The sequence below is a fragment of the Rhinoderma darwinii genome, chromosome 11 (genome assembly GCF_050947455.1).
Source record: "Rhinoderma darwinii isolate aRhiDar2 chromosome 11, aRhiDar2.hap1, whole genome shotgun sequence".
NCBI lineage: Eukaryota > Metazoa > Chordata > Amphibia > Anura > Rhinodermatidae > Rhinoderma > Rhinoderma darwinii.
Window position 1 is genome coordinate 26,953,658 of NC_134697.1, and position 21,539 is coordinate 26,975,196.

Consider the following 21,539-nt stretch of genomic DNA (forward strand, 5'->3'; position numbering starts at 1 on the left):
TCTGTAAAATGAAGACAAAAAAAAGTATTCAAATTAGCAAAGTATGAATGCCCTAAAATGGCCAATTCTGTTCTGAATGTTTGGCCCGAGGTCGGCCACCCACCGGTCACACATTAAAGGTCTATCCTAAGAATACTTCTACAATAGTCACCGCAGTTGTGAAAAAGGTGAAACAGCAACAGACCTTTCTGGCAGGATGCAAGTACGCACATATGGGATGGTCTTCACTCCCAAACATAAATCCCGAAAGGTAGTAGAGGCCACAACATCATTTTCAGTATTTATTATGCCCAAGGCGACATACAGAGAATAAGCAACAATTCGACCTGTTAGGGTATATTCACACGCAAAGGTAAAATACGTCTGAAATTACGGAGCTGTTTTCAGACGAAAACAGCTCCTGAATTTCAGATGTTTTGCCAAGTGCACGCGTTTTTCGCGGCGTCCATAACGGACGTAATTGGAGCTGTTTTTCAATGGAGGCAATGATAAAAAAGGCTCCAAATACGTCCCAAGAAGTGACATGCACTTCTTTGACGCGGCCGTCTTTTGACAGCGGCGCGTAAAAAAATAGCCCGTCTGCACAGAACACCGTAAGACCCATTGAATTCAATAGGCAGATGTTTGCCGACACTTTGAAGCCGTATTTTCGGGCTTAATTCCAGGCGTAAAACCCCCTCTTTTTAAAGTCTCAGATGCTGCAGTCGCGATTGGCTGCAGCATTTGAGAGGTTAAACGGCCAGGAACAGTGAGATCGCTGTTCCTGGCCGTTTGTCCCGGGTATCAGCTGTAATATACAGCTGACACCTGCAGCATATGGAACGCGCTCAGTGCGTGAATGCACTCCATATATCACCGCCCACACGACGACGTAATGGCACGTTGCGGTGCAGGTAGGGGTTAAATTGGAAAAAGGGTTTGTGTTTTCATCTAGTTGCAATTTTTTGCTGTGGAAATGCAGCTATTCTTGATCAAAAATGGCAACATTTGCCATTGGTTGCGGTTTTTCACTTCCCTGTTGAACTAAATTGAGAAAATCTGCAACAAATGCGCAACCATTCTGCAGTAGAAAGTGGCATGCTACGGATATAATAAGGCTGGGTTCACAAGAGCATGTTCGGTCCGTAATGGATGGAACGTATTTCGGCCGCAAGTCCCGGACCGAACACACTGCATGGAGCCGGGCTCCTATCATCATAGTTATGTACGACGCTAGGAGTCCCAAAATCGCTGCGGGACAACTGTCCTGTACTGTAATCATGTTTTCAGTACGGGACAGTAGTTCCACGGAGAGGCAGGGACTCCTAGCATCATAGTTATGTACGATGCTAGGAGTCCCTGCCTCTCCGTGGAACTACTGTCTCATACTGAAAACATGATTACAGTACGGGACAGTTGTCCTGCAGCGAGGCAGGGACTCCTAGCGTCGTACATAACTATGATGCTAGGAGCCCGGCTCCCTGCACTGTGTTCGGTCCGGGACTTGCGGCCGAAATACGTTCCGTCCTTTACGGACGTAACATGGTCGTGTGAATCCAGCCTAACTCTGCACAACAGGTAAATTTCTGCACGGAAACTTTCTCTAGCAATCTGTTAATCTCATCCACTTTTCTGCTACTGTAATATGCTGTGGATTTTCCAGATGTAAACAATCTGCAGCAATTATGCCACGTGTGAAAATAGTCTTACGGGTCAAAACGTTGCCTATTCTCTGTATGTCACACTGGCCACAATAAAAGCGATATACTGAAAAATATGCGGTCCCCTTTACTTCTACAATATTGTCAGATGAAGCATGCTACAATTATTTTCTGTATGTCTCTGTATGAAATTGTATTTATATAGAGGGATCATAGAAGGACCAATAGAAGTCTACGGGTGACCGATTACAAACTGCTTCCTGTGCTACCAAAAACTGTTCATTTCTGAGCAAAAATAGCAATGAGTAATAAACTTAGATCTGACAAACCTTTGTGGGAAGTTATGCGATATAGTAAAGACATCAGAAAAAGACTTGTCCTGCAAAAATAAAACAAAAAGTTTTACAGAATTGTTAGATTATGGGGATTAAAACATTTATTTAGTCCCTTGCACAGTATTCCGTCTACTCATTTTGGGGTGGAGTAAAGATCAGCACAGCGACATAAGGGTCGTTTGTAGGAAAAAATTAGACCCGGAAAACCCCTTTAACTTTAATAATTATGTAGTGCATTAGGTGGAGCTCTTAGTTTTGCTATAAGGCCCTAGGATTTCTGTGGACCCCTAATAATCCCTTCAGGGTATGATCACACGCAAAATCAAAAATCACTGAAAATATCTGAGTTGTTTTCAAGGGAAAACAGTCTCTGATTTTCAGCCGTTTTTTAAGCTAAAAATGTTTTTTTGAGGCGTTTTTTGGAGCCGTTTTTGGAGCTGTTTTTCCATTGACACAATGAAAAACAGCTCCAAAAACGGCTCAAGAAGTGACATGCTCCTTCTTTTTACGGGGCGTCTGAACAAAATGCCATTTTTCCCATTGAATTAAATGGGCAGATATTTGTAGGTGTTCAGCTACCGTTTTTCAGGCATATTTCGGGGCATTTACTCTCCGAAATAAGCCTGAAAACACAGCGTGTGTACATACCCTGATACTTAGATGATTATCCGCTTAAACTGTAGATTTGATGGACTGGTAGAGAACATGCAATCTGAGGTTTAACAATGACATTTTATGTTCGGCCGATTAAAACCTTCTTAAGTTTTTAAGAAACTCTAAAAATCTGATCCTATCATAGTTATCTCTGCAGCACGTCCCCTTTTACTTGAATAAGGCTGTACTGCAGCCTGGTGCTGTACAAGGAAAAACAGAGAAGGGGACACAGCACTAAACCAGTAATGCCGTCCCTCCATTTTCAGGATTTGTAGGGGTCCTACCAGTTGGACCCTCACTGATCAGAAATTGATGGCATATCTTAGTAATATGCCATCACTTCATGAGATGGAAAAACCCTTTAAGTTTAGAAGAGTCAATCAGATCAATTGAAGAAGAAAGCAGTTACGGCTCTGAGACAATATTGGGCCCCAAAAGACCGTCATAAGACAACCGCTATTTGGAGATAATTTTGGAGACAACAACTTGCCACTAAGGGTCTATTTATTATTGGATGATTCACAAATAACCTATCAGACCTTATTGATGATATATCTTATGTGTACAATGATATCAACACTGCTCCCTAGCCCGGAGCAAGAGGAAAGTGCAGACTGGGTTCTGGTAGACATCTTTGGCGCTCAATCTGGGGGGTGGTATCTGCAGAAGAAACTCTGGGGGCCATCTTTGGACAGGTACTCTCGGGGGCATCTTGGGGCAGGCACTCTGGGGGGCACACACTATTAGACCTTATGCACATGGCTACGCAGTAAAGCTCTGTGTGCCATCTTGTATTGCTCTTTGGCATGAATTCATGAGCCCTACAGGAAACCTTAGTGGTTGTCTTTCTGTAACACCGAAGGCAACACATAAAATGTACTGCTGTCTTTCTCTCTCAGACGGCCATGTTGTACCTTTTTTGCGTTTAAAAATGTTGGAGGGTAGAAAAGATGTTGTCTCTTTTAATGTTGCTGCTGCTCGTAATGCAAACCAACGAATGTATATGTATTAGTTACACACATACCTATGATACGTACCGTGTTCCCTGTATGTACATGGGGCTACGTCATCTGTTACGTGATGGCCACCCTTCTCCATGACACCCCAGTGACTCTGTGTCGCGCCGTGAGCATGCAAAAGTTTGTGTGTATTCCCAGTGTTATTAGGCACAGGTAGATTTCTATCGGTTTATCATTGTATTTATTTCACATAGTTTATATAGCACTGTCATAAGCTGCACCCCTGTACACTGATTGTAATCCCCCATATCACTCCATGTCTCTCGTGCGGCGCAAACTACAGTCAGGCAGAATGAAATTGGAATGGGTGTGTAATGTCGGGGTAGGGAGACAGACAGGTGAGCCCTAATCTACCCGCCACTCAGTCCCTGCCTACTTGCACGGCCCGTCCTAGGCGACGGCGTACAACTGGGCGACGGTCTCTACGTGCACGACAGACAAACAGACAAGCGTACATAGAAGCTAAGGGAAATTGGCCAGTTGCCCACGGCAACACCGTGAGCAACAAGAGTAGTGAACGAGCCGAGTCAAACCAGGAGTGTACGAGGTACAAATCGCAGAGCAGGAGCGTAGTCAGTAAAGCCAGGGTAAAAAATGAAGCAAGGTCAATAATGATAGCAGGAGCAGCAGAGCCAGGAAACAGAAAAGAATCACAGGCAAAGGAAGAGCAGGAAATGCAGGTATAAATAGACAGAGGGCGGGAGCTAGCTCCGTCTGGCCAGGCTGTGATAGGCTCTCCCACTCCTCAGCCTCCAAGCCTGACTGGTAGAAGATCGTGTCACTCTCTCAGACTTAGGAGCAGGTGCAGACTGATTACCCACGGGAGTCGACACAGAAGCTGTGTCTGGCATATCCTTTACAGTACCCCCCCTTTTAAGAGGGGCCACTGGACCCTTTCTAGGTGCACCTGGCTTATTGGGGAAGCGAAGATGGAACCTCCTGAGCAATACCCCAGCGTGAACATCCCGGGCGGGTACCCAAGTCCTCTCCTCAGGCCCGTATCCTCTCCAATGGACCAGGTACTAGAGGGAGCCTTGGACCATCCTGCTGTCCACAATCTTGGCCACCTCGAATTCTACCCCTTCAGGTAGGCTCCTGGCACATCGCTTGCCCTGTCAATCAGCGCCTTTCAACGACACAAGCGGCGCAAAGAAGTAATCACGCCGCTTGAGTCGTTGAAAGGCGCTGAATGGCGGAACGTACCCGCCCATTCATCGCCTATAGTACAAAACGGGGTGGTGGCGGCTGGTTTCAGTGGCGTCGCCGCCCTCTCAGAGAGGCAGCAGGCCGCCGTCATGGACGATGCGGCCCTGGCGCCCCTCCCCACCTTCCCTCTTAGTTGCGCCTGGGACTCCGCCTGCCCCCCCTAGCTACGCCCCTGGTCCCAGGAGATTCATATAATATACACGTTCTGGAGAGTTTAGGCCCCGTATACACTTTGAGTCCTTTGCATAACTTTGCGAAATGCTTCTTATTGCCTTGAGGAGCCCAGTTGCACATCAGCCGCGAGAGCATTTGACCGACAGATATCTTACATGTTATGTCAGCATTAGGTAGTGACCATGTTCAAACAATATTATCAGTCACATTCAATTGTCCATAGCACTAGTCATGTTATATTGCCCATACAATTGTGCCAACAATATATCAAGACCTACTTATACAATAGTATCAGTCCTATTAAAGCCTATACTGAAGTACCAGCTAAATATCAGATCCCAGATCTGTGTAAGCCATATAAGTGCCATTGTAATGTTCTAGCCTCCTATAAGTGCTCAAACTGTAGTGCCAGCCCATATTAATGCTCATACAAATGTGCCTACATTTATCAGTGTCCATACAGTCATGACAGCAATAGTATCGCCAGCCATATATCAGCAGTGTCGATGCTACTGTGCCAGCCATAAGTGCCTATATAAATGTGCCATTCCTAGCAGTGGGCATGTGTACCCCATTTATCAGTGCCCATACTGTAGTGCTTGTTCCAGTAGGGTTGATACTGGAGTTCCACGTATATATCAGTACAATGTTGTAGCATCACAGAACCAGGAGAAACTACCAGTTTGCAGGAAACCAAAGACATCAAAGAAGCCTAATTCCATAGGCTTATAATAAAGTAGTGACATCACAAGCCTATCATTTGCAAACAACCAGTGACATCACGCAGGCACAAAATGTCAAAGAAACGAGTGACAACACAGACGCTCGAACTGATCAGTTTGATAGGAACTGGAGACGCCACAAAGGATTACGTTTCAGAAATGTATTCGAATAAAAAGCTGAGGCAAAGAAATAATAAAGGTTTCACATTATGACATCATAAAAAAACAGAATTGTATATACAGGTTTCCAAAGAAATCTCATAAAAGTGCATTTCTAAGCAATATTCCTTCAGGGAGATGTGTTAAATATGTTTGTTCTGGATTTAGTAGCTTTCATCATGAATCCTTCATCCCGGGTTATCCTCACAATCAGTTCTTCATGATTACAATATGAGACTATATCAGCGCTCTACACATAATCCATTCATCTAGCAGCACCATTCACAGAATTATTCGCTCCGTCTGGAACTTTGGCAAAAGTCTTGAAATAAGGTTCTGTCCTAAGAGTTATCAGTGACTGGTTCTGAGGTGTTTAGTTCAGTGTGAACTGTTGTCAGACGTTATCTGGCCAGTCATACTGAGGGGCTGTGGCTAGTTGAGGAGGAGGACGGGAGGGTGGGGGAGGTCTTCTGGGCGGCACAGGTTGTCTGTAAAATGAAGACAAAAAAAAGTATTCAAATTAGCAAAGTATGAATGCCCTAAAATGGCCAATTCTGTTCTGAATGTTTGGCCCGAGGTCGGCCACCCACCGGTCACACATTAAAGGTCTATCCTAAGAATACTTCTACAATAGTCACCGCAGTTGTGAAAAAGGTGAAACAGCAACAGACCTTTCTGGCAGGATGCAAGTACGCACATATGGGATGGTCTTCACTCCCAAACATAAATCCCGAAAGGTAGTAGAGGCCACAACATCATTTTCAGTATTTATTATGCCCAAGGCGACATACAGAGAATAAGCAACAATTCGACCTGTTAGGGTATATTCACACGCAAAGGTAAAATACGTCTGAAATTACGGAGCTGTTTTCAGACGAAAACAGCTCCTGAATTTCAGATGTTTTGCCAAGTGCACGCGTTTTTCGCGGCGTCCATAACGGACGTAATTGGAGCTGTTTTTCAATGGAGGCAATGATAAAAAAGGCTCCAAATACGTCCCAAGAAGTGACATGCACTTCTTTGACGCGGCCGTCTTTTGACAGCGGCGCGTAAAAAAATAGCCCATCTGCACAGAATACCGTAAGACCCATTGAATTCAATAGGCAGATGTTTGCCGACACTTTGAAGCCGTATTTTCGGGCTTAATTCCAGGCGTAAAACCCCCTCTTTTTAAAGTCTCAGATGCTGCAGTCGCGATTGGCTGCAGCATTTGAGAGGTTAAACGGCCAGGAACAGTGAGATCGCTGTTCCTGGCCGTTTGTCCCGGGTATCAGCTGTAATATACAGCTGACACCTGCAGCATATGGAACGCGCTCAGTGCGTGAATGCACTCCATATATCACCGCCCACACGACGACGTAATGGCACGTTGCGGTGCAGGTAGGGGTTAAATTGGAAAAAGGGTTTGTGTTTTCATCTAGTTGCAATTTTTTGCTGTGGAAATGCAGCTATTCTTGATCAAAAATGGCAACATTTGCCATTGGTTGCGGTTTTTCACTTCCCTGTTGAACTAAATTGAGAAAATCTGCAACAAATGCGCAACCATTCTGCAGTAGAAAGTGGCATGCTACGGATATAATAAGGCTGGGTTCACAAGAGCATGTTCGGTCCGTAATGGATGGAACGTATTTCGGCCGCAAGTCCCGGACCGAACACACTGCATGGAGCCGGGCTCCTATCATCATAGTTATGTACGACGCTAGGAGTCCCAAAATCGCTGCGGGACAACTGTCCTGTACTGTAATCATGTTTTCAGTACGGGACAGTAGTTCCACGGAGAGGCAGGGACTCCTAGCGTCATAGTTATGTACGATGCTAGGAGTCCCTGCCTCTCCGTGGAACTACTGCCCCGTACTGAAAACATGATTACAGTACGGGACAGTTGTCCTGCAGCGAGGCAGGGACTCCTAGCGTCGTACATAACTATGATGCTAGGAGCCCGGCTCCCTGCACTGTGTTCGGTCCGGGACTTGCGGCCGAAATACGTTCCGTCCTTTACGGACGTAACATGGTCGTGTGAATCCAGCCTAACTCTGCACAACAGGTAAATTTCTGCACGGAAACTTTCTCTAGCAATCTGTTAATCTCATCCACTTTTCTGCTACTGTAATATGCTGTGGATTTTCCAGATGTAAAAAATCTGCAGCAATTATGCCACGTGTGAAAATAGTCTTACGGGTCAAAACGTTGCCTATTCTCTGTATGTCACACTGGCCACAATAAAAGCGATATACTGAAAAATATGCGGTCCCCTTTACTTCTACAATATTGTCAGATGAAGCATGCTACAATTATTTTCTGTATGTCTCTGTATGAAATTGTATTTATATAGAGGGATCATAGAAGGACCAATAGAAGTCTACGGGTGACCGATTACAAACTGCTTCCTGTGCTACCAAAAACTGTTCATTTCTGAGCAAAAATAGCAATGAGTAATAAACTTAGATCTGACAAACCTTTGTGGGAAGTTATGCGATATAGTAAAGACATCAGAAAAAGACTTGTCCTGCAAAAATAAAACAAAAAGTTTTACAGAATTGTTAGATTATGGGGATTAAAACATTTATTTAGTCCCTTGCACAGTATTCCGTCTACTCATTTTGGGGTGGAGTAAAGATCAGCACAGCGACATAAGGGGCGTTTGTAGGAAAAAATTAGACCCGGAAAACCCCTTTAACTTTAATAATTATGTAGTGCATTAGGTGGAGCTCTTAGTTTTGCTATAAGGCCCTAGGATTTCTGTGGACCCCTAATAATCCCTTCAGGGTATGATCACACGCAGAATCAAAAATCACTGAAAATATCTGAGTTGTTTTCAAGGGAAAACAGTCTCTGATTTTCAGCCGTTTTTTAAGCTAAAAATGTTTTTTTGAGGCGTTTTTTGGAGCCGTTTTTGGAGCTGTTTTTCCATTGACACAATGAAAAACAGCTCCAAAAACGGCTCAAGAAGTGACATGCTCCTTCTTTTTACGGGGCGTCTGAACAAAATGCCATTTTTCCCATTGAATTCAATGGGCAGATATTTGTAGGTGTTCAGCTACCGTTTTTCAGGCGTATTTCGGGGCATTTACTCTCCGAAATAAGCCTGAAAACACAGCGTGTGTACATACCCTGATACTTAGATGATTATCCGCTTAAACTGTAGATTTGATGGACTGGTAGAGAACATGCAATCTGAGGTTTAACAATGAAATTTTATGTTCGGCCCGATTAAAACCTTCTTAAGTTTTTAAGAAACTCTAAAAATCTGATCCTATTTTGAATATGAGAAACAAAAGCTCACTGGATATAGCGGAAACCTTCAAAATATTATTTAAGACTGGAGTAACTAATTTACTGATCAATATCTATTTCTCATATTTATCAATTGGGGGAGTCTTTGGAGTCACGGAAACACACTAGGCTGGTGGCGCATGGGAGGTATAAACATTGGGGTCCTAATAGACCCGATGGTTGTATGTAAAATGACTTTTCCTGATATAGAAGTTCTTGAATTCATAAAACATTGTCTTTAACACCAGGTCTATCTACTCGTGTGTGATCATGTGTGTATAAATACAAGTATCCAGTTGGGTATTTGTTACCTGGTTCCTTGGCATGTTACCGGCAGCGTTATGATTGGCATTCACATTCTGGTTGCGATTGGCATTGGTGTTCTGCACTTGTCTTTGTTCATTTCCACCTCTGTATACAAAAAAAGGCAAAAGGTGGAATAAATGGAATAAGTTCTGGTTAAGACAGGCACACCAATACAGCCTATGCGGTTGCATGGGGGTCAATTTAGTATGGGGGACCCCTGTCACCTAAAAAGCAGCTTCCTACTGTTTATTAGATTGCATTCAAAGGGACTGGTTTAATAAATTTGATGGTTCTCAAATACTGGTGGATTGTTAGGGAGACATAGGGAGGTAGGGCATTTGATAGCAAGGTGCCCACATACTGTTCCTGCTTGGGGGATCTCTGATGTCAGAGGGCCGGGTTCCTGGGATGACGCAGCCTGTGTTTGGATGCAGCGGCGGTCACATAGAATGAAGCATTATCGCAGGAGGTCGGCCCTCTGACGTCATCCGGGCCGGCCTCTTGGGAGGATGTTTAATCCCATGTGACTGCCGCTACAGCCTGGGATTGGGTGCAGTGGTCACATGGGATGAAACGTCATCCCAGGAGGCCGGCCTGGAGGAAGGAACACAGACTTCTGGGCAAGTATGAGATTTTTTTTTTCTGAGTTGCGTTTTTTGCGGCAGAATCGGTGCAACTGCTATTTGTTGTGGGTTTTACCTCCCGGTTGAATTCAATGTGGAAAACTCACAACAAATAAGCAGCGTTTACGCAAATAAAATGGACATGCTGCGCAAAAAAATTCTGCACTGCATGTTAATTTCTAAGCATTTTTTCCGCTCCGTATTTAAGCAGCGTGTGGATGAGATTTATTTTATCTCATCCACTTTGCCGCTACTGTATTTGCTGCGGATTTTCCGCAGTATTTACGCAAAGTGTGAACTGACCCTAAGGCTGGATTCACAGCGGATTACAGTTCCAGCCATGTGGATGAAGTTTGAACAAATCAGAGCATTGTGTGTATTTTCGCTCATTCTGCTCCGGATGTCTACAGCGTATTTCAGCCTTTTAATTGAAGGGGGAAAATCTGCAGCAAAATTCGCACATAAAAAGTGCGTATTTTGCTGCAAAAATACTGCAGAAAATCCATAGTATTTCCATGCCGTGTAAATCAAGCCTAAAACTCATGTGAAGATGTCTGGAGAAGTAAAAGAAGGCAATAATATATGTATGGTCTCATAGGGTCAGGAAAATCTCCAGTTGCTTCCAGAAATGATATACACCCCTTCTCATGCGTTGCCCAATGGTCCGTTATCTAGTAAGAAGCCTTTCTAGAATAATATTTTTGGATGGGGGCAGAGTATTCAAATGCCAGGATGTCTTCTCCCCCTTCAGAACTAGATGTTGGAGACTGTGGTTGATCTACGGGACTCCTGTGTAATGTATGCTCCATACTCTACTGAACGGCAGTAAATATAAAGGGTTGTCCCATCATGCAGCTGATACCTAAGGCTGAGTTCACACGTCGCAGATTTTGTTGCGGATTTGATGCAGATCTCAGCCTTTTGCATTACAAATGGTAAAATCCACAATGAAAATCTGCGACAAATCCGAGACGTGTAAACTCAGCAGAAAGCTAGATTCACACAAACGCGTTCCTTCTTCTCCGCTGTCCGAGGTATACCGTCATTACCATCATAGGATTTACATGCCATTCAATATACAATCCATTTTATTTTTAAATTTATAAAATTAAAATGACAGTTTTTTTAGAAAGTAAAAATTCAATATATATCCTCCTTATTTCTTTATTTTTCCATCAACCTGTCATAGTTTTTTGCAGTCATGGTGTCCTGCTAATAATTTTTGCAATTTCTCGTAATAATTTATAGAGAATCCTACCCATATTATACCAGTCGAGACTGAGGTCTCTGATTGGTCTCTGAGACTGTCAATCAGGAAGGACCCTATTTATAGGGCACTTCAATGGCGGCCTCCCACCCCTGGAAGAAGCCAGAAAGCTGGCGAAACGCGCGTCGGGTGCTCCAATATCTTAATGTCTCCTTGGTGCAAACAGGGCCATAGCTGCCATACCTAGGCTAATCCACTATCAACTGCTTCCACTGCACTGCTGACAGCAGTCGGCTGTTCAGCTTACAGCACGAGCGTGTTGTCAGCACAGCACACCCTGCTGTTATTCCCGAGCAGCTGGGTGTTAGTTCCTACCAGCCGCTACGCCCTATTTGACCGCCGGTGAATTCACCGTGCGGTCTCGTCATTGGGCTCACAGCACGAGTGTGTTGTCAGCGCAGCACACCCTGCTGTTATTCCCGAGCAGCTGGGTGTAAGCTCTCACCAGCCGCTACGCTCCATTTGACCGCCGGTGAACTCACCGTGCGGTCTCGTCAGTGGCGCCTACCCCGTGCACAATAGGGCTATTGCCTTGCAGGACAGCTTGTCCTGCGGGGCTCTTTGATCTCTCAGCGCTGGAGGCACTGCTCCGCCCTGAGAAACAGTACACATGCTAAGTTTGACTCCACTGACAGTTGAGTCACACTCTGGCAGAGTGTTGTGACACCGCCTCTCAGCTGATGCTGAGCGCGGCCACAGCTAGGCAACCCCGGCTGTTTTCCACGCTACTGCTCTGTCGCCAGGGACGGCGGCGTGGAGATTCAGCTGCCTGAAACTGTTTAAATTGTGCCGTGGCAGCTCTGTGTGATGGTGTGGCAGGTTATTTGCCCTGACTCATTCACTGTCACGCTCTGCAGATGTGATATACAAACACGAGCAGTTTTCAACCATTCCTACTTGCTACCCAACACCTGTATATACTCCTTTGCTTCATAATAAAATCAATTCTACCATCACACAGCCCTCTGTCATTTAGTATGGCGATTACCTTGTTATACAAGTGACAGCTCTGCAGCCATTACTGCGCCACACGCTTACGCTTTGGTTCACTGAGACCTCAACTGGAGGGCGTAAACAGCAAGCTCATGTTCACACTGTGTTGCAGTACAGTCGCATGGTAGTGCTAGTGGCTCATCGGGAGCTATTTCTCTCAGTTCAGTGCAGTGACACGTGCCACCTAGTGCTCAACAGCGGTAGTACAATCACTTGACATTACAATTAGTGGCATCTTTCATACAATATCTAATTCCTTTTCAGGCCCAGGTATGTGAGTTGGGGGGTCACTCACATATACTGTTTGCACCAATGGACTTTTAACATTTATTCTAATGCATACCTAATAAAGCTACTTATTTTACCATTTAGTTTAGACCACATCTTTCTCTTTCCCTTCCCTTTAATATTCAGCAATATACGGTGGTGTACACCCATGTGGTCTTCCTGACCTATTCTTTCTAGTGAGACAGGTGATCTTCACCAGTTACTATATACTACCGTGTCCTGCTTGGACACTTTCCGATCACCATATCCACTTATCAATTTTTCTAGGACACCATGGCTCAGACGAGCATTATAGACCAACTCAAACAGAGACAGTTACGCCAGAAGGAGGATGTTGGCAGTATTTTTTCAGATAGTGGAACTTACACTCAGGAGACACAATCAATGGAGCTACATATGGACGATCTCATTAAAAATTTTAAAAACCTTCAGATAAGGCAGGTACAATCCACCTGGACCAAAATAACACTGGAACAATACCTAGAACAGGGCCTTATCTCAAGAGGCCTGCGTATCCCACTCTTTCCCTCATACGAACTGTCCAAACCAGGACTCAAAGAGAAATGGGAATCAGCCCTTACAGTGTGTTCCAATACACTTATGGGCATACTTATTGAGGACGAAACCCATATTCTTAATTTGGTAGAGAAAGACCTTACAGTACTTACACCCAGCTTGGAGAAGTATGAGGGCTCTACACCGTTTGCAGAGGCTTTCAAAAAGACATTAGATTATATAGATACTGTTGAAGTTAAAATTAAAAACCGGAAAAGGAAGAAATTCTCACGAGACAAGGGAGACTACTCCAGAGGAGATATATATGACTGGGGAAAGAAAAAATCCCAGAGGTTCAAAACTGGGAGACCTACTAACATACAAACTCACAAAGAGACGCTGGACCCACATGAGTTTTCTGACACAGGCACAGATGGGACAGATATATCAGACCCGGAATCAGATCCACAGTCAACCCAGGGTAGACAATTCAGCAGGAGTAGAAATCCCAATAGAAACATTGACAACACTACCATCGAGGTGCCTTTTTTACGGGACAGAGGGAGGTGGGGTTTCAGGGGCTCACAACAACGGAGGAAGGAACCTCAGAGACCCTACAAAAAGTGATTCATAGTAACACAAATTCCAGTGAGGAATGTTTGAGAGTCATCAATCTCTCTAGTCATGTCCTCACGGGTCCCCAACTATCAGTCCTTAGAAAGGGCCTTAATTTTTGTCTAACCACGAAGCTTAATAAATTCACCGTAATCAAGGATCTTCACCTCTTTGGGCGGAAACTGTTCTACCAAAAAATGTTTAATAGACCAAATAAGATCATTAATGGGGGACAGTCAAATACTGCTCACTTGGATTGTCTTTCAGAAGTAGAAATAAACACACTGGGAGACCTAGAGGAACTGTTGTTGGAAAATTCTACCCAACAATGTGAAGGTGTTTTTGATTCTCTGACCACCTCTCATAAAAAATCAAAGGTTAAGTCCAAAACCCTTACCATGCCCTCCTTAGAAGGTTGCCCGGCCATCAAAGTCTTTGTTGACCTAGTATCCCAGGATCTATTGTCATTATCTGGGCAACAGCTTTCTCATAATCTCAGTCCAGATGAAGAACGGGCACTCCAGGAATTACGTCAATGGGAAGACGTTGTCTTTAAGAATTCAGATAAAGGGGGCAATGTTGTCATCTGGTCCAAAGAAAAATACCTACTGGAAGCCAAGAAGCAACTACTAGATAAAGCCTGTTATCGTCCACTCTGGGGCGACCCAACTGAACAATTCTTAAAGGAATATAATGAGATGATCCAAGATGGTTTTGAAGAGGGGGCTATTATTGCTCGAGAGAGGGATTTCTTGAAGGTACAGCACCCTAGGATCGCAACATTTTATCTCCTCCCAAAAGTGCACAAGAATCCCATTAACCCCCCAGGGAGACCAATTGTCTCTGGTGTGGGTAATCTGACCGAAAAATGTAACCATTGGTTAGACGAAGAATTACGTGAACTAGTATACCAGTTACCTTCCCACACCAGGGATACCATGCAGGTGCTCAAAGACCTGAATGGTAGTTCCCTGGAGGTGGATGAATGGCTCACCACTTGCGACGTGGAGTCCCTCTATACGAGCATAGACCACAAGGTAGGCTGTGCAGCGGTTGAATTTTTCCTGCATAGAAAGGAGGGCTATAATCCATCTCGGAAGAATTTTGTCCTACGTGCACTAAAGTTTATTTTGAAACACAATTATTTCCTTTTCGATGGCAGGTTTTATTTGCAACTACGAGGAACAGCCATGGGAGCAGCGGTGGCACCCACCTTTGCCAACCTGTATCTGGGTTGGTGGGAAGAATGTCACGTTTTCTGTCCCGAAATGGAGAATTTTACCTCCAGGATTAATATCTGGCGCAGATTCATAGATGACATTTTACTCATCTGGAATGGCTCTCCTAGGGAACTTGAAGAATTCGTAGAGGTGTTGAACACCAACAACTTTAACCTCAAATTGACCCTAACATATGACCATCAGTCGATTCCCTTTTTGGATGTTAGGCTTTTTGCCAACGAGCGGGGCATAATAGAGACAGATCTTTATCGCAAAAAAACAGCCACCAATAGCCTTCTGGATGCCACAAGTGCTCACTCCATTAACACCATCAGAGGCATTCCAAAGGGAGAATTCCTGAGGCTCAGACGAAACTGTTCCACCTTTCAGCTCTTCAAGACTCGGGCAACAGAATTGAAGAACAGACTGTTATGTAGGAACTATAGTAAAAGGAACATCAAGAAAGCTTACAACTGGGCGCTGAGGACAGATCGGGAAACCCTGCTGACTCCAAAAATAAAGACTAACACAGAACGGTCTCAACCACGATTTGTCACTGATTTTAATGACTGTTGGGATGAAATGACACTCATTCTAAACCGTCACTGGAACATCTTACTGAGTGACCCAGTACTCAACAACCTTCTCACTAGTAGGGTCTCTCTGGGATACAGAAAATGCAAGACCATTTCAAACGTTCTGGTCCAGAGTCATTTTTCAAGAACAAGCAAGAATAGGCCAGTACTTAATCCTGGTTTCTACCCTTGTAAAATGTGTAGAGCCTGTCGGGTACTAGTGGACAAACGAGAGTTCACAGATGCCTTTGGTAATGTCCATCGGATCTCTGACCATATGAGCTGCTCCACCTCTGGAGTAATTTATTGCCTCGAATGCCCATGCGGTCTCAAATATATTGGGAAAACCAAGAGAGAACTGCGCATACGGATCCGTGAGCACATTAACTCCATAATCAATTTTGCAAAAAATGAGCAGGACTTCAGGATCAAAAATAAGCCATTTAATCCAACCCCTATAGCCAGACACTTCGGGAATGTTCACAATTCCAACTGGACAACCCTCAAAGGCTGGGCCTTGTGTGAAATACGCATGGGCATCAGAAGGGGCAATTTAGACCAAGCACTCTTGAAAAAGGAAAGTGAATGGATTTTCAACATGAAAACAGTGAGTCCATTTGGACTCAACGAAAATTTTGGCTTCGGATGTTTTCTGTAATAGATTTATATCAGTATATACTTCTCGTGCTGCCATTCAATTTATATTCATATATATATATATTTTCCTTCTTCTCCGCTGTCCGAGGTATACCGTCATTACCATCATAGGATTTACATGCCATTCAATATACAATCCATTTTATTTTTAAATTTATAATAAAATTAAAATGACAGTTTTTTTAGAAAGTAAAAATTCAATATATATCCTCCTTATTTCTTTATTTTTCCATCAACCTGTCATAGTTTTTTGCAGTCATGGTGTCCTGCTAATAATTTTTGCAATTTCTCGTAATAATTTATAGAGAATCCTACCCATATTATACCAGTCGAGACTGAGGTCTCTGATTGGTCTCTGAGACTGTCAATCAGGAAGGACCCTATTTATAGGGCACTTCAATGGCGGCCTCCCACCCCTGGAAGAAGCCAGAATGCTGGCGAAACGCGCGTCGGGTGCTCCAATATCTTAATGTCTCCTTGGTGCAAACAGGGCCATAGCTGCCATACCTAGGCTAATCCACTATCAACTGCTTCCACTGCACTGCTGACAGCAGTCGGCTGTTCAGCTTACAGCACGAGCGTGTTGTCAGCACAGCACACCCTGCTGTTATTCCCGAGCAGCTGGGTGTTAGTTCCTACCAGCCGCTACGCCCTATTTGACCGCCGGTGAATTCACCGTGCGGTCTCGTCATTGGGCTCACAGCACGAGTGTGTTGTCAGCGCAGCACACCCTGCTGTTATTCCCGAGCAGCTGGGTGTAAGCTCTCACCAGCCGCTACGCTCCATTTGACCGCCGGTGAACTCACCGTGCGGTCTCGTCAGTGGCGCCTACCCCGTGCACAATAGGGCTATTGCCTTGCAGGACAGCTTGTCCTGCGGGGCTCTTTGATCTCTCAGCGCTGGAGGCACTGCTCCGCCCTGAGAAACAGTACACATGCTAAGTTTGACTCCACTGACAGTTGAGTCACACTCTGGCAGAGTGTTGTGACACCGCCTCTCAGCTGATGCTGAGCGCGGCCACAGCTAGGCAACCCCGGCTGTTTTCCACGCTACTGCTCTGTCGCCAGGGACGGCGGCGTGGAGATTCAGCTGCCTGAAACTGTTTAAATTGTGCCGTGGCAGCTCTGTGTGATGGTGTGGCAGGTTATTTGCCCTGACTCATTCACTGTCACGCTCTGCAGATGTGATATACAAACACGAGCAGTTTTCAACCATTCCTACTTGCTACCCAACACCTGTATATACTCCTTTGCTTCATAATAAAATCAATTCTACCATCACACAGCCCTCTGTCATTTAGTATGGCGATTACCTTGTTATACAAGTGACAGCTCTGCAGCCATTACTGCGCCACACGCTTACGCTTTGGTTCACTGAGACCTCAACTGGAGGGCGTAAACAGCAAGCTCATGTTCACACTGTGTTGCAGTACAGTCGCATGGTAGTGCTAGTGGCTCATCGGGAGCTATTTCTCTCAGTTCAGTGCAGTGACACGTGCCACCTAGTGCTCAACAGCGGTAGTACAATCACTTGACATTACAATTAGTGGCATCTTTCATACAATATCTAATTCCTTTTCAGGCCCAGGTATGTGAGTTGGGGGGTCACTCACATATACTGTTTGCACCAATGGACTTTTAACATTTATTTTAATGCATACCTAATAAAGCTACTTATTTTACCATTTAGTTTAGACCACATCTTTCTCTTTCCCTTCCCTTTAATATTCAGCAATATACGGTGGTGTACACCCATGTGGTCTTCCTGACCTATTCTTTCTAGTGAGACAGGTGATCTTCACCAGTTACCGTTTACGCAAATACAATTGACATGCTGCGGAATAAAATGATAAATAAAATTTGAGCGTTTTTTCCACTCAGTATTTACGCAGCGTGTGGATGACATTTGTTTTATCGCATTCACTTTGCTGCTACTGTATTTGCTGCGGATTTTCTGCAACAAATTCTGTTGCAGAAAATCCACAGTATTTATGCAACACACGTAGTGTGAACTGACCCTTATAGTTATTACACAATATAAAAAAAAATCAGTAGGATGTTTGAAGATGCTGATTGATCTCTTAAAAACCTGCTCAGAAATGACTGCACCTTCGTTTCAGCGATGGTGGTAGTCTCAGCTTTCGGACCCCCACCGATCCAAACTTTTGATATGTCTATATGACATATCAAAAGTTTGCAGAAAGTGCAGTTACTCTTTAAGTGCTCATTTAAAAGAAATATAGACACCAGCATTTCTAAAGAAAAGGATAAGCGCATAGAGAATTAAATTTTTTGAATTTGATTGGATTTTCAAGATCAACTATTACTCCAAACCAGATGGCCAATCATTAAAGGAAGTGCTTCCTCTACTTGTTGTGATACTATCATAGTGGATACCTGCAGCTGCCACAAGTGGGAGCTCACTGCATGAAGATTTATACAGCTCCCATTCAGTTCAATACTAGCTGTTTAAATCCATTTGCAATTAGCTCCCCCTAGTGGTGTCTGTATGCAGCCAGAATTATATTATTTATCAAGTCAGAAAAACAGCGCCCTCTAATCCTGGTATAACATGCAATCAATATGGACCTAAAAACGTTATGTTGGACATTAACTTTGAGAAACACATAATATATTTAATGGAGTTCTCAGTGTGGGTGGGGTGCACTCTGTTTTGCTATGGGGCCCTAGGATTTCTGTGTACACCTATGTATGTCGCAATGTCAGGTTAATACAAATACCTGTGTCTTCTTTTCCGGCAAAACCTCCTTCTAATTGCGTCTCTCTTTATGAACATCACAACTATGAGGATGAGGACTGGCAGAACTAGCAGGAAGAAGATAAGCAGTCCATCACGTAAGGAGGTGTCTGGGAAGACATAAGAAATAAAATGATCAGATTGCTGTTAGTAAATTGGAGACACACAAGGCAGATTCAATCACGTGTCTCAGCGCTGACGAATCATGACTCCTCCTGAGAAAGTAAGAAACCCATCATATATCCCAGTTGGTGGCACTGTGCTCCGTGTGGATTTGGAGTCTCTGCTTGTAAACACCAGTATATAAACATTGCTGGGACTTGTAGTTGCAGAATAGCTACATATCAACAGGTTGTGTGCCCTTGTATAGAACACAATCATTAGTCCCAAGGTGACTGCTACTTAGACTTTGTACCCGGAGGGTCAATGCACACGATGCATACCACGTGTGGTTTTGCCACGCATATTTGTGTGCGGCAAAACCACAGTGTAATACAGTACCAGCATAGACAATGAAATTCCAGGCAATCTCATGTACACGCCGCGGTACTTTCCCGCACGCAATTTGACCTACGGTGCAGATTTTAGAATCTGCAGCATGTCAATTTATCTTGCGTTTTCATTTGCGAATTATATCTGCCTGGTGCAGAGGAAAATCCCACCAAAACACGCAGCATGAAAACGCCATTTACACATCAAAATGTAAAAACCGCACTGAAAATACGCAACATGTGCATGTAGCCTAAGGCTACGTTCGTATGCAGAAGATTTGCTGCAGATTTTCCATCCAGATTTGCAGACAGAAAATCTCCAGCGAAATACAGTAGCATTAAATGGATGAGAGTTAAACTAATCTCATCCACATGCTGCAGACATTTTCTGTGCAGAAATTGACCCCCGGTGCAGATTTTTAAGTCTGCAGCATGTCAATCTTTGCTGTGTAAGGGGCACAGATTTGTTGAAGATTCTCCTCATTGAATTCAATAGGGAAGAAAAACAACACAAGCAAATCCTATTACCTGTGGATCTACAGCAAAATCTGCAAGTCCAGATATTTTAAAATAAAAAAAACACTATACTTACCTTCCCTGGCGCCCCTGTGTCAACTCTTCCCTGGCCCCGTCAGTCTCTGCACACTTGGCCTCCAGCGATGACGTGTTGTGTCAAAATGTGACCTCTGCAGACAATCACGGGATGCAGCGGTCACATGTGACAACACGTCATCGCTGGAGGCCGGGCGCACAGAGACCGGTGAGGGACAGGGTAAGCGTTGCTAGGGAAGGTGAGTATAGTATTTGGTTTTTCTCGCCGCAGGGAAACCCACACTAAAATCCTAACAATTTAGTGCAGATTCGCTGCAGATTTTTTTTTATGAAAGTCGGCTACATGTGAAGCCACACTTCACGGCTTCAATGCGGTTTTGCAGCCACATCGAGACAGCTGTAATGCGACTGCATTTTTGCATTAGACATTTTCTGTGTTTTCCTTAGAGCCGCAATACCTGGACCTTGGTGATCTGAGTTGAGTTCAGTTGAACCACCGGGTGGGGGGCCCGGTGTTACAGCCATAATACAGACGCTAAAATGCGTAACAAATGGAGTGGGTTTATCCCAGATCACTATTGTGGTATTGCCAGAGAGTATATGCCTGGGTTCACACTCTACGGATTTGGTGCAGAGTGTCCTCACAGATTCTGAACCATAGATACCACAGTTTTTTGGGGGGAATGCTGCAGAAACATACCGGTGTAGATTTTAGGTCATGTATCAGAATTTCCAAGCTACAGAATTCTGATTCAGTCATGGATCCCGTGTGGATATTTACCAGATTTCCTCCATTTCAATTTAATGTGGAATTTCGAATGCAAAAATAGCGTACGGATTTATAGTAGCTTTGATGGAGACGTCTTGCGGAATTTTTCTGCAGACATTTGCACCAGCCAAACATGGCCTAAGTTAGCCAACTTAGCCCTTTCTTACTTACCAATGTGTGTAGGGCCACTATCAATGCTGCCACCATAGCCGGATCTGTCACAGTACGGGGGGGCCCAGCCATCATCACAGTGACAGTTCCCATTGTTATTACACACCTAATGTTAAAGAAGAATTAACATAATGTCATTAGTATCAGTTCAGATTGAGAAAACCAACATACACCACTGATTGACAGACAGTCATTTAGGGCTACACTGGGAATTGTCCTGGTAAGCACCATCCGTCCTACCATTGTAGCTCTGACTGACACAGTACTGTGTTACTCAGGTCAGGGTTAGGCCTCTTGTCGTATTGCGCTCTGTATAACCTTCAAGTTGTACAAAAGACATAATAGGACACCCATAGATTTCTCTGGGTCCTTACTCTACTACCGTAAGCCTATGATTTCATAAATAATAAATGTGGCATGCTCCACTGGATGCCGTATCACAGAGGTATACCCCCTAGAGGCATTACATACTACGAAGCTGCAGGGATTCTATGTGCCCCCGTACAGTCTCCTTCGCATTGTACCCCAAAAAAGATGCATGTATTATCATGCGGATTCTCATGCACATTTTACTGGGG

At 44.2% G+C, this 21,539-nt stretch overlaps 1 protein-coding gene across 1 annotated transcript in view; it reads right to left on the reverse strand.

The window, feature by feature from the left end:
* Positions 1 to 5,933: 5,933 nt before the first annotated feature.
* Positions 5,934 to 21,539, reverse strand: part of LOC142664175 (disintegrin and metalloproteinase domain-containing protein 9-like) — a 77,472-nt gene continuing 61,866 nt past the window's right edge. The window contains exons 19-23 of the mRNA XM_075843200.1: positions 20,962 to 21,067; positions 18,962 to 19,088; positions 9,494 to 9,593; positions 8,366 to 8,415; positions 5,934 to 6,397 (exon numbers count right to left, since the gene is read on the reverse strand). Of these exons, the coding sequence (XP_075699315.1) occupies positions 6,304 to 6,397; positions 8,366 to 8,415; positions 9,494 to 9,593; positions 18,962 to 19,088; positions 20,962 to 21,067 (477 nt within the window). The 3' untranslated portion in view covers positions 5,934 to 6,303. The remainder of the gene's footprint in view (positions 6,398 to 8,365; positions 8,416 to 9,493; positions 9,594 to 18,961; positions 19,089 to 20,961; positions 21,068 to 21,539) is intronic.